This window comes from Thalassophryne amazonica, chromosome 16, assembly GCF_902500255.1.
Source record: "Thalassophryne amazonica chromosome 16, fThaAma1.1, whole genome shotgun sequence".
Lineage (NCBI taxonomy): Eukaryota > Metazoa > Chordata > Actinopteri > Batrachoidiformes > Batrachoididae > Thalassophryne > Thalassophryne amazonica.
In genome coordinates, this window is record NC_047118.1 from 82,299,452 (window position 1) to 82,314,725 (window position 15,274).

General features: G+C 44.1%; 1 protein-coding gene across 1 annotated transcript in view; it reads left to right on the plus strand.

The window, feature by feature from the left end:
- LOC117528774 (myosin-11-like) overlaps positions 1-15,274 on the plus strand; it is a 392,454-nt gene that overhangs the window by 122,711 nt on the left and 254,469 nt on the right. The window contains 4 exon segments of the mRNA XM_034191402.1: positions 2,887-2,995; positions 3,954-4,085; positions 6,177-6,383; positions 11,408-11,545. Of these exon segments, the coding sequence (XP_034047293.1) occupies positions 2,887-2,995; positions 3,954-4,085; positions 6,177-6,383; positions 11,408-11,545 (586 nt within the window).

The window sequence follows — 15,274 nt, forward strand, 5'->3', positions numbered from 1 at the left end:
CAGTTAATTCAAAATGCTGCAGCTAGAGTGCTAACAGGGACTAGAAGGAGAGAGCATATTTCACCCATATTGGCCTCTCTTCATTGGGTTCCTGTTAATTCTAGAATAGAATTTAAAATTCTTCTTCTTACTTATAAGGTTTTGAATAATCAGGTCCCATCTTATCTTAGGGACCTCATAGTACCATATAACCCCAATAGAGCGCTTCGCTCTCAGACTGCAGGCTTACTTGTAGTTCCTACTTTTAAGATTAGGCTTAAAACTTTCCTTTTTGCTAAAGCTTGTAGTTAGGGCTGGATCAGGTGACCCTGAACCATCCCTTAGTTATGCTGCTATAGACTTAGACTGCTGGGGGGTTTTCTCTTTTTGCTCTGTATGCACCACTCTGCATTTAAACATTAATGATTGATTTCTGCTCCCCTCCACAGCATATCTTTTTCCTCGTTCTCTCCCTCAGCCCCAACCAGTCCCAGCAGAAGACTGCCCCTCCCTGAGCCTGGTTCTGCTGGAGGTTTCTTCCTGTTAAAAGGGAGTTTTTCCTTCCCACTGTTGCCAAGTGCTTGTTCACAGGGGGTCGTTTTGACCATTGGGGTTTTTCCGTAATTATTGTATGGCCTTGCCTTACAATATAAAGCGCCTTGGGGCAACTGTTTGTTGTGATTTGGCGCTATATAAATAAAATTGACTTGATTTGAAACCTTATTCATAGGTGGTTTGAAATGTGATTCAAATCATATTGTTGTGTTTTTTTTTGCCTGTGAGATTTGATGCTGTGTAAATTTCATACCCGCTGCAGACGGGTCGCTCCTGATTACAGTCAGTCGTCACCCAGCCGTAATAAAATCGCTCAACAGTTGCTCCAAAAATGAAAACAAACTTTCGGCTTGAGTTGTACTTATAAGGACGTGCTGTCCTGTAACAGCCATCATTCAAGTCAATTCAATTCAGTTTATTTAAGTTGCATCACATCACAACAAAGCTGCCCCAAGGTCCTTCACACAGATAAGGTCTAACCTTGCCAAGCCCCCTAAGCAAGAACACAGGTGACAGAAAAACTCCCTCTTGTGTTTTTGAGGAAGAAACCTCAAGCAGACCAGACTGAGAGGAGTGACCCACTGCTTAGTTACAAGCAGTCACAAAAAAAGAGCATAATTGTTCAGAGTCCATCAGGCCAAGCCCAAAGAGCCCAAGGTGTAGAGTTGGGTGGGGTCATTAGCAGGGTAGTAGGCTATTCTTGACCAGATTTTTTGTATGTAGCATCAGCCTCGCCAGTTTTGTATCCCCTCCTCTGGCAGTGGCACTTCTGGCCATCGTTGTGACTCTGTGATGTTCCAATTTATTGTCCTTTATGTGGCACAGGTCAGCAGGAACATCTCAAATGGAGAGAAAATGAGAGGAATCGATCAGACAGAGCTAACAGCACCCAGGGCATTAGTTTTTATAGCAATAAATCAACAAAGAAGAAGAGAGGGTTCTAATGTGGTCACCAGCAGCCAACCCTATGCTTCACTAACAAACCCAAAATTTTAGACGTAATGAGACTGAGACCTGCTTCATTTTTATTAACACAATTTATGAGGAGAGGAAAAATGGTTTGACACTATACACATTGTGCTCAGGCTGGAACGTAAGGTTTAATTAGATCAGGTAGGTGGGGAGGCACTAGCCTTTGAATGATTTTATGACTTAGTAATAAAAGTTTAAAATCAGACCTCACAGAGACAGGAAGCTGATGAAGCGAGGCCAAAATCACGGTAATGCAGTCGAACATTCTGCTTCTAGTCGAGTTTCTAGCAGTGGCATTTTGAACCAGATGGACGTGTTGGGAAAGTGTAGTGACACAGACCCACAACAGGGGGCGTAAATGAACGGACAATGAAAGAGTCGAATATGAACACTTTACTGTTGTGAATGAGCACAACCACAATACAGAGGAATACAGAATTTTGCAAACAGTCAATCCACAACAGTGACGTGTGGGCAGGCTCGAGGATAGAAGACGTCTGTCCTGAGAAGAACCGGAACCACACGATTTCCTCCGCCACCGAACCTGGAGAATACTGGAGCCGCCGAGTCCTGAGTCCCCAGGTGGCCACCGTCTCCGAATGTCGGATCTGGTGCTGCTGGCGAGGAGCAGAAACAATAAGAAGTGGGTGTGTGTACACCCAGTAACAACAATGGTGGAGATTCCACCTCCACCTCTCACACACACTCGTGCAGCTCCTGTCTTAAACACTTATCTGGCTGGGGTGTGAAGCGAATCCGTCGCTGATTACACCAACCTCACTGATAAGGCACTCCACAGGAAAGCAGCTGCAAAATGAATTCAGACTAAGACACAATTGGCTTCTGGCTGAGGATATTACCTTCACAGGTAGATGATATCTCGGCAACAAGGTGGAAATGACATCCGGGTTTTATGGAGTAGTATGATGAAGTGTAGATGGGTGACAGCTGTCATGAGATAATGAGTGACAGCTGTCACCCCTGGCTGTGTCCGTGGCGGCAGCGCCCTCTCGTGCCTGAAGCCCGCACTTCAGGCAGGGTGCCCTCTGGTGGTGGGCCAGCAGTACCTCCTCTTCTGGCGGCCCACACAACAGGACGCCTCTAATGCTGTACTGTGGTAAGACAGAGAATAGGATGTTGCAGTAATCCAAACGAGAAGACACAAAGGCCTGAATCAGAGTCTCTGCGTTAGCTGTGTTAAGTTAAATGAACCAGTGGGGGGACTGAATCAGATGTCCAATAAATCCAATTTGAACTGGCAGCCAAACAGCCCCGCTGCTGATTTTTCAATCAGGTGATTGGATCCTGCTACCTCACTGCACTAAATTATAACTAACACGATTTGGACAATGTCTTGGTTTTTTGCTTTTCTCTCTTCAGAGCTTTTGGGAAACATCAACAGCAGCTGAGTGCCATGAAAGTAATCCAGAGGAACTGTGCCTGTTACCTCAAACTGAAGAACTGGCAGTGGTGGAGGCTTTTCACCAAGGTTGGACATGGACACGGACACGCACACACACACACACACACACACACACTCAATTTTATTAGGATAGGATGAATCTTCACAATATTGCGGAGGTGGAAGAAAGCAGTCCTCATGATTTCGCTAATGTGTAGATCAAAGGACAGTGTGGGATCGAAGATCACCCCAAAGTTTCTCCATGTATCACCGTGATATATAACACACAAGTCTTAGTATATAATTTCTATTTTGTAGATATTTTGTGTTACGTGTGGTCAACTTCTTTTCATTTTTAATACAGTACACATCCATTCCTGCATTGAAGGCCTGCAGCACCTTCAAAAAAAGCTAGAATGGCACAGAATATGTCTTGGATGTCATTTACGCCAATCATTAAGGAATTCAAACAGTATGATACTGTATGGTACATCTGTGGCAAGTAAACAGTTCTGAAAAAATCTGAGTGACCACGCTGGAAGGAGATAAGTGAGGGAAGCCACCAAGACACCAATTTCACCTTTGAAAGATTTATAGGGTCCTGTGGTTATGAGCGGAGGAACTGGGAATGGTGGAATACATCCCCATTCACAGCTTCATGTTGGAGTGGTAGAGATGGACTATAAAACAGGAACAGATCATATCAAGGCCCAGGTCTCCCATGTGCCTTCTGGCAAACTGCAGCTGAAATTTTGCATGTTATTTTCAGAAAATCCTCCTCTATGCCACTTCATCATGAAGCTGTATAACTGGTGATGCAACAGAGAAAAGAACCTCAACCACAGAATCCTATAACACCTTCAGAGTTGTCTGGATTATACCAGTTTACCTCAGTTTATCATAACTAGTAAACCATGACTTTCTAATTGTGTTAGTGGTTGCCTTCTAAAACTCAAAGACATTTGATGTTCCATGGAGTTTCATAAAGCCATATCTAGTCTTTTGACGATGGAAAAAATAATTCAGCTGTTCCAATGTTGTTCAGGTGAAGCCGCTGCTGCAGGTGACCAGGCAGGAAGAAGAAATGGGTCAGAAAGAGGAGGAGCTACAGGCAGCCAGGGAGGTGGCAGCCAAAATAGAAGCTGACCTGAAAGACATTACACGGAAACATACAAAGGTGAAGTTTGGCAGGTTTTTATAGTCAGTTGCCCATATCTGACTTGGGAATAGTTTTGACTGTGTTGAATGTTTGGTCTCCAAAAAAAGGTCAAACAAAATCGATGTCCATTGGATTCTATGACATGTGACGTGACACAAAAAAAGGCATTTGCAAAACCGAAAAGTCTGTTTGTTAAGTTGTAATTCACGTCGACAACCATGTGACATAACCAGGCGCCATTCCCACTGCCATCCAGTAGTTCAGTCAAAATGCATAGAAGACTGCCATCTACTGGCGCCGTTTATAATCACACGGTTGTCAAATCACAACTTATCAAACAGACTTTTCAGTTTTGCAAATGCCTTTTTTTTAACAAATGAAAAAAAATTACATATTTTACAAAAGCACATTTATTTGTAAACACCAACACACACGTTACATTAACTTCTGTTGGTTTTTTCTTAAAATGAATGAGTCAACCAATCAGTGTGAGCGGAGGCTCAGTTTACCCATAATCCCTTTGGGCATCTGTGTGTGTTAATGTTCAAAACTTCAGAATTAGTGCATTATTTTAAAATTAACAGATATGTGTTATATTTTCACTTTGTACAAATGACAGAGTTGACAATGATGTAGTTATTCTATCTGGATTAATTTGATTTATAAATCAAATCCATAAGTCAAACCTGCTTTCCTTTTCAAGACATCTGCCTCACGGTTGGACCACTGTATGTTGGCAAGGCAAATGACGCTTCCCTACAGCAGTGAGCAGGGTGCACAAAGACAGAAGCGCTGACTCATTGGCTGTGTTTGAGCTATATAAAAAATTGATTGATTGATTGATTGATTGAGTTTGTGATCACCTTTGATTCTATCAGAAACATTGGCAGTGTTAAAACTCAAAATCAGCTTGTTAGTAGGTGAGAATGTACCGGAGACAATATTGAAAGTTATTGGTTAGCTGTAGCTTCTGATCATTTTTTTGGTGGTTTTAGAACTTTTATAACAGGGGTGGGCAATCATGTGCCATAAAGGGCCGAGACATTGCAGGTTTTCCTTGCTACCAGTCACCTTCACAGGTGATTTCATTAATGTTCAGGTGTCTCAGCAGGTGATTTCATTGATGACCAGGTGTTTATGTGCAGGGGAGAAGCTCATCAGCAACCCACCTGGTGAGGTGATTGGTTGCAAGGAAAACCTGCAGTGTCTCGGCCCTCGTTGCCCACCCCTGTTTTATAACATTAAATTGCTGATTAGCAGTTATCGAAGCTAACCTTTTGGTTAGCTGTGCCCTCCACTGGCCATGGTGCACTGAGGCTGGATTATAAGTGTTGTTTCTTCACCTTACGTGGTACTGAAAACCTGCTTGGCCCATGATCTATTTGCTTTGCTGGATTCTAGACTTTTTTCTTGTGAGGTCATATCTTTTTGGAGGTCCCGGAAAGCTTTTCACCTTTGTTCAATTAGCCGGTAGAGGACCTGGTCATTCTCATCAAACCGGTCCCAGTGTTTCCTTTTCTAGTCTCTGAGTGTTTCCTGGCAGGCTGTTCTTATGGCTGCCTTGAGGCTGGAGTAACATACCACAACATGAATACTTTATGTCAATGTAAGTACAGTTTATGACATGAAATGTAAATATCCAATGTGTCCCAATCAGTCCCAATGTGTTGTATCACTTAGGGTGGGTGTGGGCAATGCGTTTGATGGTCATATTGGATTTTGGTCAAGAAGAATTTATCTAAGTAGTTTCTTATTAGGTTAAATCGATTCATCAACACTGACATCTGGTTGTAGACACTGAGATCATGATTCTGGGCACAGTGGTTCATAAGCTATGGCCATTACAATGTATTTATCACATTTTGAATGATGTCAGAAAATTAGGGGTAAGGGCCACTTCAGTAGCGTTTTTGAAGTTTTTGCCCAAGAGTGTCCAAAACCTAGAACCCCAGAATAAATATTCGGATCATATGCTAATTTGTGGTATCCCAAAATGTAGCAGTTTCATGAAGTCTTTAAGCCCCTGTTAGTTATTTGGCCAGCTGATTATTATCTTGGGTCCTTGTTATATAAGAGATTTTAAGAAGTAATTACAACATTTGGTTGCAGTTGATGGAGGAGCAGGCCCAGCTGGAGAAAAAGCTTCAGGCAGAAACAGAACTGTACACCGAGGCAGAAGAGATGCGAGTGCGACTGGAAGCCAAGAAACAGGAGCTAGAGGAGGTGCTGCACGAGATGGAGGCTCGCCTTGAGGAGGAGGAGGAGCGTAACAATGTCTTGCACCACGAGAAGAAGGACATGGAGCAGCAGCTCCAGGTTGGGCCCCAGAGCCACAATGGCCAATGGCGCACTGTGTTTTACGTGGAAATAAACCACGAGTGAAAATCTGTACAGCAATGTTGGCTGATAGCTGTAATAATTATGTGAAGCAACGATCTTGCAGTATTTACAAGGTATCTTATAAAACTAACCGGCAGTTTTATAAAAAAAAAACTATATGGATTTGAATGACATGTGATTACACCAATCATGCTTGAACCCTCGTGCGAGTTTTTTCACGCGTGTCGGTGACGTAATTTCCTGGTGGGCAGGCGTTGAGTGAGCACTGGTCCCGCCCTCTCGGCTGAATTCCTTTGTTTGAGACGCTGCTCGAGACGGCGCGCGTTGCTTTATCAAACTTTTTTCTGGACCTGTGAGGAATATCCGAGTGGACACTATTTGAGAAATTCAGCTGGTTTTCGGTGAAAAGTTTAACAGCTGATGAGAGATTATGGGGTGTTTCTGTCGCTTTAAGGACTTCCCACGGAGCGGGACATCGCGCAGCGCTCCCAGGCGACGTCGTCTGGCTGTTTTGAGCTGAAAACATTCTAATTTAAGGCTCTGTTGACCCAGGACGTCGTGAGAGATTAGAGAAGATTCAGAAGAGGCCGGCATGAGGACTTTATGCGGACATTCCACTGTTAAAGGTCATTTTGTAATGAAAGAACGTGCGCGCAAATTCGCCGAGTCATTTCCGTGACGACTCGGCGAATCTGTGTGCGCCGCGACAGGAAAAACACCTCCGTGTTGAAAACCATTTGTAAAATTCAGGCGGCTTTTGATGGCTTTCAACAAGTGAGTAACTGAGAAATTGTTTAACAGCTTGGGCATGTTCCAACTTGCCCGTTAAGGTTTCCAACAGAGGTGTTTTTCCTGTCGCGACCCCCCGCGGTCGGGTCCGGCCCGACATGCGACTCTGCCCGCACGTTCTTTCATTATAAAATGACCTTTAACAGTGGAATGTCCGAATAAACTCCTCATGCCGACTTCTTCTGAAAGTTCTCTGTTCTCTGACGACTTACTGGGTGAACAGAGCCTGAAATGTGGAAGTTTTCAACTTGAAACAGCGAGATGACGCCGCCTCAGAGCGCAGATCGCCGTCAGGCACCGTGGGCCGTCCTTAAAGCGACACTTACACACCAAAATCTCTCATCAGCCGTTAAAATTTTCAACGAAAACCAGCTGAATTTATCGAATGGTGTCCACTCAGTTGTGCCTTACAGTTTTGAAAAAATTTTGATCAAACAAAGCAGCAGTCTCTGAGCCATTCCTAAACAATGAAAAAATTGATGAGAGGGTGGGCGACTCCTCACTCAAAGACTGCCCACAGGCGAATGACGTAACCGACAGGTGTGAAAAAACTCTTGCATGCCCACGAGGGTTCAAGCATGTCTGATGTAATCACACGTGATTCAAATCCATATGGTTTTTGAAAAAAATAACAAAGTCGGATACTTTTCTAATAGACCTCGTATAGCTCCAGAGGAACAACAGGGAGATGTGAAGTGGCGTAGAGTACCGTGTTGAAGCGTGGGTGGGCTCACAATAGCGGACAGTAGCACGGCGCTGCGTGTACTTACGTGAAGGCTCCATGCTGTGCTGTATGCTGAAGAAAATTAAACAGGTTTAATTTCTTCCATCCTACACGCGTAGCCCTCCACATACTGCTGCGTATTGAGAAAAAACTCCTCGTGAAGTGGGCGGAGAGCTGCTCATTACAGCATAGATGATACGCTGTAATGAGCAGCTCTATGAATACGCCACTGTGAAAGCCCCTTCAGGAAGTGCTTGTTGAGGTCGTTTGCTTATTGATGGTCACCTTCCGCCTGTTTGGGAGGGGGTTTGAACCCAGCGATGGTCTTCAAGCTGCTCCACACCCCCCAAATGTTCTGGTGTTGGAGCTGCTCCTCCAACCTCCTCTTGTAGGCAGTCTGAGCCTTGCGAATTTCCCTCCTCAGTTCTCCTTTTATATTCTTCAGGGCCCCTCGGTTCCCTGACTTAAACGCTCTCTTCTTCACCTTCAGCAGAGTCTTTATGTCAGAGTTAATCCATGGTTTGTTTTTCAAAAAACACAGCAGTGTCCGGGTAGGTATGGTGTTTTCAAAGCAGAAGTTGATGTAGTCCGTGATGCATTCTGGCGTTTATGTCCTCCTTGTGAGGGTCACAGAGTTCGGACCACACAGTTGTGCTGAAACAGTCTCTAAGTGCCGCCTCACTCTCTGCAGACCACTTCTGTACAATCCGAGACTCAGCAGGCTGCCTTTGCACAAGGGGACATATACTGGTGCCAAATGGATGAGATTGTGGTCTCATCTGCCCAGTGGGGGAAGGGGGAAGAGGTGTATACCTCCTTCACACTGGCAAAAAATAAGTCCAGTGTTTTATTGTCTCTGGTGGGACAGGTCACATACTGAGTGTGTGTGGGGAGGACAGAGGCAGGGTTGGAGTGGTTGAAGTCACCAGTGGTGAGGAACAGGGCCTGTGGGTGTCTTGAGTGCAGATCACTGATGCAATTTAGCAGATGCTCACAAGCGATTTCAGGGTTAGCAGATGGGGCTACATACACAGCTATCACGATAACTTGTGAAAACTCCCAAGGCAGATGATATGGCCTAATGCTAACAGCAAGAAGTTCGATGTGTTTGTTGCACATGTGCATCTTAACAGTACAGTGTTCTGCTTTGGACCATTTTTCACTCACATAAACTGAAAGTCCTCCTCCTCTCCGCTTCCCACTCTCCTCCGTCCTGTCCAAGCGTAGCAGATGAAAGTTGTCGATGGCTACAGCAAAGTCTGGGATGGTCAGGGTGGGCCAGGTCTCCGTGAAAATCATCAGTGCACTGTCTCTGTATTCCGGCTGGTACCGTGTGAGCGCAGTCAGCTCGTCACACTTTCCGGTAATAGATCTTACGTTACCGTGATCACAGAGGGAAGTGCACGACGAGGGTGATGTTTCTTCTCTTGGATCCTGCGTCCGGCCTGACATCCATGACGAAAACTGCATAATATGTCCGCGGGGATGTTGTTTTCTTCTTTGTCCCACGGGAAAAGCCGAGCAGCTCCTCTCAGGGTGATCAGCTGTTCCTTTGTGTAGACAATAGGCGCGCAGCACGCAGGGGATGTCCCAACACACATCGTGGCAAAAACAGGTAAAAATATCCACGAATTTGGAGAAAAATACTGTGTCAGTGTAGCCCTAGCCTTACAGTAAGTGTAACAAAAAAAATAAACGGCCAGTTGCTGGACGAAAAGTTAAAAAGTTGGAAAAAAGTGCGCAAATACGGAGCTGCGAAGTGACCCAGCTGCAACCACCCGGAAGTGCCATAACAAAATGCATAGATAGATAGATGGCTAAATGCATAGATAAGATAGATAGATAGATGGCTGAATGGATGGATGAATGACTCCATCCAGGTTGTTAATACATCTTGTAACTCACCAAATTATATATAATGAGGACAAGCTCATTAAAAATTTGATGAACCAGAGCCATTAAAAAAATCTTCATTTAGCTTGTGTGATATCCCATCAATGTTTCTACCACCGGTTGGATGGTTAGTGGATGCTGCATAGAAGACATTTGGCTTTTGGCAAATTTCAACTAACTTGTATTTATGTGGTATTTTTGAACTGATGATCCTAATCTGCAGTTGTTTAGAAATGGATCTAAGAGACCTAACCAACTTGTGTGAATCTACTCTTCTCCTTTGTAGAGTTTCTTGGACTTTACCATTGTTCTGAGTATTTGTCAGTCAAATGAGTGCTGTCAAACACGTCCTTTTTATTCTGGCAAAGATAAACTTCCAGTTGTAGTCAATCATGATCAATAAGGAAGAGTTAATAGGCCGTGGCCATGTCACATTAAAAGACAGTGCACCGCTGATTAAAAGATTTATGTGAATGTAAGTATATATTTGAGCCTGTATTTATAATTTTGAATCTGTGTGGATTAAAGAAGAGCCAAAATATATTCAAATTTGTGCACCCAATTCTTGTTTTTAAAGTCATTAATAATGTAAACTGTGCAATCATTGCACCGTGGGAAAAGAAGTTATTATTATTATTATTCATAATAATAATAATAGATATTAGTTATTATTAACAGATATGGAAAGCTCAAAATTACCATGACATTCATTCATGGTTTCCAGGTTTGTGTTCCTCACCTTCCGTGCTGTCCCTCTGTTCTCTGGCTCCCTCTGTGTCTTCTTCTTGCACTATCCCCTGTTTGGGAATCTAAAACACATATGTTTTAGATTATGTTAATCACTGTGTAGGGGTTTTCAACTTGTAAACTTCCCCTTCAGTATATCAGTACCTCCCTGTCTCCCTTCTCATTTGCTGGAATGTCACTTGGTTTTCCCTTTTGTGTCATTGTATATTGTATTCTCCGGGTTTGATCCTCAGTTGGCCAATTACACTCTCTCCTTGTCTTCTCCAACCTTGCCTGTTGCCTTTGGACTGTCAATCCAGTTTAATTGAGCTCTGTGTCTCACTACCCCTCTGCATGTTACCTCACTGACACCCCTGCTATTATATTATTTCCCCGTGTATGAACTTGAACTGGATTTTGATCTGATTAGGTAGCATTAAACTTACTTATTCTGTCTGTTCTCTGCTTTGGGGTCACATCCAAACTCAAAACCATTAAAATACTTAATATCATTGCACTACGCAAAATACATTGACTTCATCCAAATGGTGAAGTTAATTGTGTAGCATAAAAATAGCTTGAATGCTTGAATTAGTGTAGTAAACTTAAATAGGTTATGTTTATTTGTTTCCCCAAAGAGTCTGACTTGACTGTAGTCATAAGGTTTTGCAGAGATGAAAAGCAGGACTTTAAAAAAAAAATCACATTTTACTCAGATTTTTTTTACATTCAAGCAGCCTCATTTGTGCTGAATTTTCATTCCTTCATTCATTTTCTTTCATGAGTGCGTATGTGAATGAGAGTGTGCGTCTGACACTGTGGTCTAACTATTTTTAACCATGTGACCCCACATGACATTTTTCTGCAGCTTCTGGAGATGCACCTCTCAGAGCAAGAAGATGCCCATCAAAAGCTCCAGCTGCAAAAAGTGGCTGTGGAAGGAAAGGTGAAGAAACTGGAGGAGGACATTCTGCTCATGGAGGACCACAATAACAAACTTCAGAAGGTAGCAGCCACTGATAAAAATAATGGAATCAACATACATTGATAGGTAATAATAAATAAACAAATCTTAGACATGAAACAAAATAATATTTTTAAATACATATTTTAAATTTTCTTAAATTCTGTCTTCATGAAAAATAAAAATACACCAAATGTATTTACTGATTATATATTGCACTGGAATATTATTTGCATCTGTCCAAAAATGCATCATGAAGAGGAAAAACTTCTGTAACCAACATTTATTTATGAAACGTCTCTACATCTGGAGTTGGTCTCTGGGTGTTGGACTGTCGGTGCTGCCCACTGCTCCTAGTGGTTTTATTGAGTCTAACTGTAATTAGGATGGTTAACTGCAGAGGACAAATTTCATTGTATGCATGTACAATAACAATAAAGGGCCTTCTGTTCTATTCTATTTCCTCCGCTTAGGGTCCCTTCACACAACATGCAGTTGGGTGAAAGAAGCAGAAACCGGCCAAAAAAGAGGGGAAAAAAAACAACCTAATTTGCGAACTGCAAAAAATTCCAACTGCTGTCAGGAGGGACACACAGTCGGACAGGCATAAATGATCCCACGGCGACTGTTTCATGCATGCTCGTGTGCACGTGCACAAACACAATGCGAGGACGTACATCACGCTCAGACAGCAGCTGCAGCGATTACATGCTGGACGTATTTATACTGTGTGTGACACACTCACACACCATTTGTCTTGCCTGGGTTCACTTACAAATGTGGGGCTATTCACACAACAAGCTCAAAAGTGGTCTATTTTCATGCTGGGAGCGCAAATGGCCCTGCCTTTTCTAAGTGCCCTGTTAGTGGTGTTGGATCTTCGTGGGTGGCACGTGGACTCTAGCCGACTATGGCTGAGAGTGGGTCGAATGGGCATTCGCATGGCATTCACCGACTTTCAGCCGCTGGTGTGAAGGCTGCCTCAATCGCGGCATTTAGTTATGTTCAACATGATCAATGATTTTGTGCAGCTTTTCAGCTGCGGCACGATATGTCCGACCTGCGTTCAACATGCGAATGCTGTGACCATGATCACATGGCACTGCGACCTCATCTTGCTCACTGTTCAAATGGGTTTCTGGCGCAAGCGGCATGCAAATACTGCATGTGCTATGCCCGACTGGATGTGGTGACTGCTGTATGAGGCGATCAAAGTGCGGCTCCGATTTTCCACAAGGGCCATTCAAATCCTCCTCCGTGCGCCATTCTGCTTCATTTGTGTTATGTGTGAAGGAGCCCTTATCCACACTCTACGTTGGTTTCTCTTCAGCCCCCTGTAAATTTGTTCTTTCTGTTTCGGTTGTTTGTGTTGGTTTTCCTTTGGACTCACTTCTTTTCTATGGTGCTTCCCATATGAGCTAATGCATCTCTATTTTCTGTTCTTTTTTCTTTTTTATTCTTTTATTGTCTGCTATTGTTATTTTTATCTTATTTATTTAGTTATTATTGGGCATGACCCAGTGCCCATTATATTGTATAGCACTCTGGTCGACCACTGTCATTTTAAATGTGCTTTAGAAATAAAGTTTGAGTTGAGTTGACTTAGTAAATGTAAATCCCACATTATTCAGATGATTTCTTGCAGTTCTGTCACAGACACTTACTACTGTGTCCACCTATTTCATTTTCATTTGTTATGCTCTACCTTATCTATTTTCAAGACATACTTTATAATGTCATTTCAAATAGCATTTATCTTGTTGGGGCCACATTTTCTTTCAGCTGGTCAAGTCCAACAGCTTGTAAAAGTCTATAAACACCCTCTTTTAAATTAGGAAAATCATTAGTCGACTCATCGGGTACCACTGGTCATCAACTAGTCCACTAGTCAGCGACTAAGGCTCTGTCCACACGTAGCAGGGTATCTCATAAAACAAAGATATTTTTCTACGATTTGGCCTGTCATCCACACGAAAGCGCAGATTTACAGCATTAAAAACGATGCTTTTAAAAACCTCCGGCCAAAGTGAAGATTTGCAAATTCTCCATTTATGCATCTTTATGTGGACATCAGTAACTGGGGTTTTACATTTCGATACATCACTACCAGCAACAAAATATGTTGTTACGTCACATATGCAACCTGTGTTTAGATTTGTAAACAGTATGGATGCCCTCACAAGTATTTTGGCGCGCTCTCTTGTCCAGGCGCTTCTTGCCTGCTTATTACAAGCCCAGATACTACTCTACATTCACGAACACAGGTGAAGGACGACATTAAGGGCGGTTATTTTCCGCCACCTTTCCATTCCACATCCAAGGCAGGTTCTCCGTCAAAGACACCGACGCCGGTTTTGGGTCAGACCGGGACGCACCGCCAGCTGGTGGGAGAACTTCCATCCATCCATCCATCCATTTTCTTCCGCTTTATCCGGAGTCGGGTCGCGGGGGCAGCAGCTCAAGCAAAGCCGCCCAGACCTCCCGATCCACACATACCTCCCCCAGCTCCTCCAGGGGAACCCCAAGGCATTCCCAAGCCAGTCGAGAGATGTAGTCCCTCCAGCGTGTCCTGGGTCTTCCCCGGGGCCTCCTCCCAATGGGACGTGCCCGGAACACCTCTCCAGCGAGGCGTCCAGGGGGCATCCGGAAAGGATGCCCGAGCCACCTCAACTGACTCCTTTCGACGTGGAGGAGCAGTGGCTCGATAGGTGAGGATCGGAATGTAGATCGCTCGGTAAATCGAGAGCTTTGCCCCCCTACTCAGCTCTCTCTTCACCATGATGGTCCGATACAGCGACCGCCTCACTGCAAATGCTGCACCGATCCGTCTATCGATCTCACGCTCCATCCGTCCCTCACTCATGAACAAGTCCCCGAGATACTTAAACTCCTCCACTTGAGGCAAGGACACTCCACCGACCTGAAGAGGGCAAAGCACCTTTTTCCGGTCGAGAACCATGGCCTCGGATTTGGAGGTGCTGATTTTCATCCCGGACGCTTCACACTCGGCTGCAAACCACCCCAGTGCACGCTGAAGGTCCTGATTTGATGAAGCCAACAGAACCACATCGTCCGCAAACAGCAAAGACGAGATTCTGTGGTTCCCAAACCAGACCCCCTCTACACCCTGGCTGCGCCTAGAAATTCTGTCAATAAAAATAATGAACAGAACCGGTGACAAAGGGCAGCCCTGGCGGAGGTCAATGTGCACTGGAAACAGGTTTGACTTACTACTAGTTCCTAGGGTTTGTAAGAGTAGAATGGGAGGCAGAGCCTTCAGCTTTCAGGCTCCTCTCCTGTGGAACCAGCTCCCAATTCAGATCAGGGAGACAGACACCCTCTCTACTTTTAAGATTAGGCTTAAAACTTTCCTTTTTGCTAAAGCTTATAGTTAGGGCTGGATCAGGTGACCCTGAACCATCCCTTAGTTATGCTGCTATAGACGTAGACTGCTGGGGGGTTCCCATGATGCACTGTTTCTTTTTCTTTTTGCTCTGTATGCACCACTCTGCATTTAATCATTAGTGATCGATCTCTGCTCCCCTCCACAGCATGTCTTTTTCCTGGTTCTCTCCCTCAGCCCCAACCAGTCCCAGCAGAAGACTGCCCCTCCCTGAGCCTGGTTCTGCTGGAGGTTTCTTCCTGTTAAAAGGGAGTTTTTCCTTCCCACTGTAGCCAAGTGCTTGCTCACAGGGGGTCGTTTGACCGTTGGGGTTTTACATAATTATTGTATGGCCTTGCCTTACAATATAAAGCGCCTTGGGGCAACTG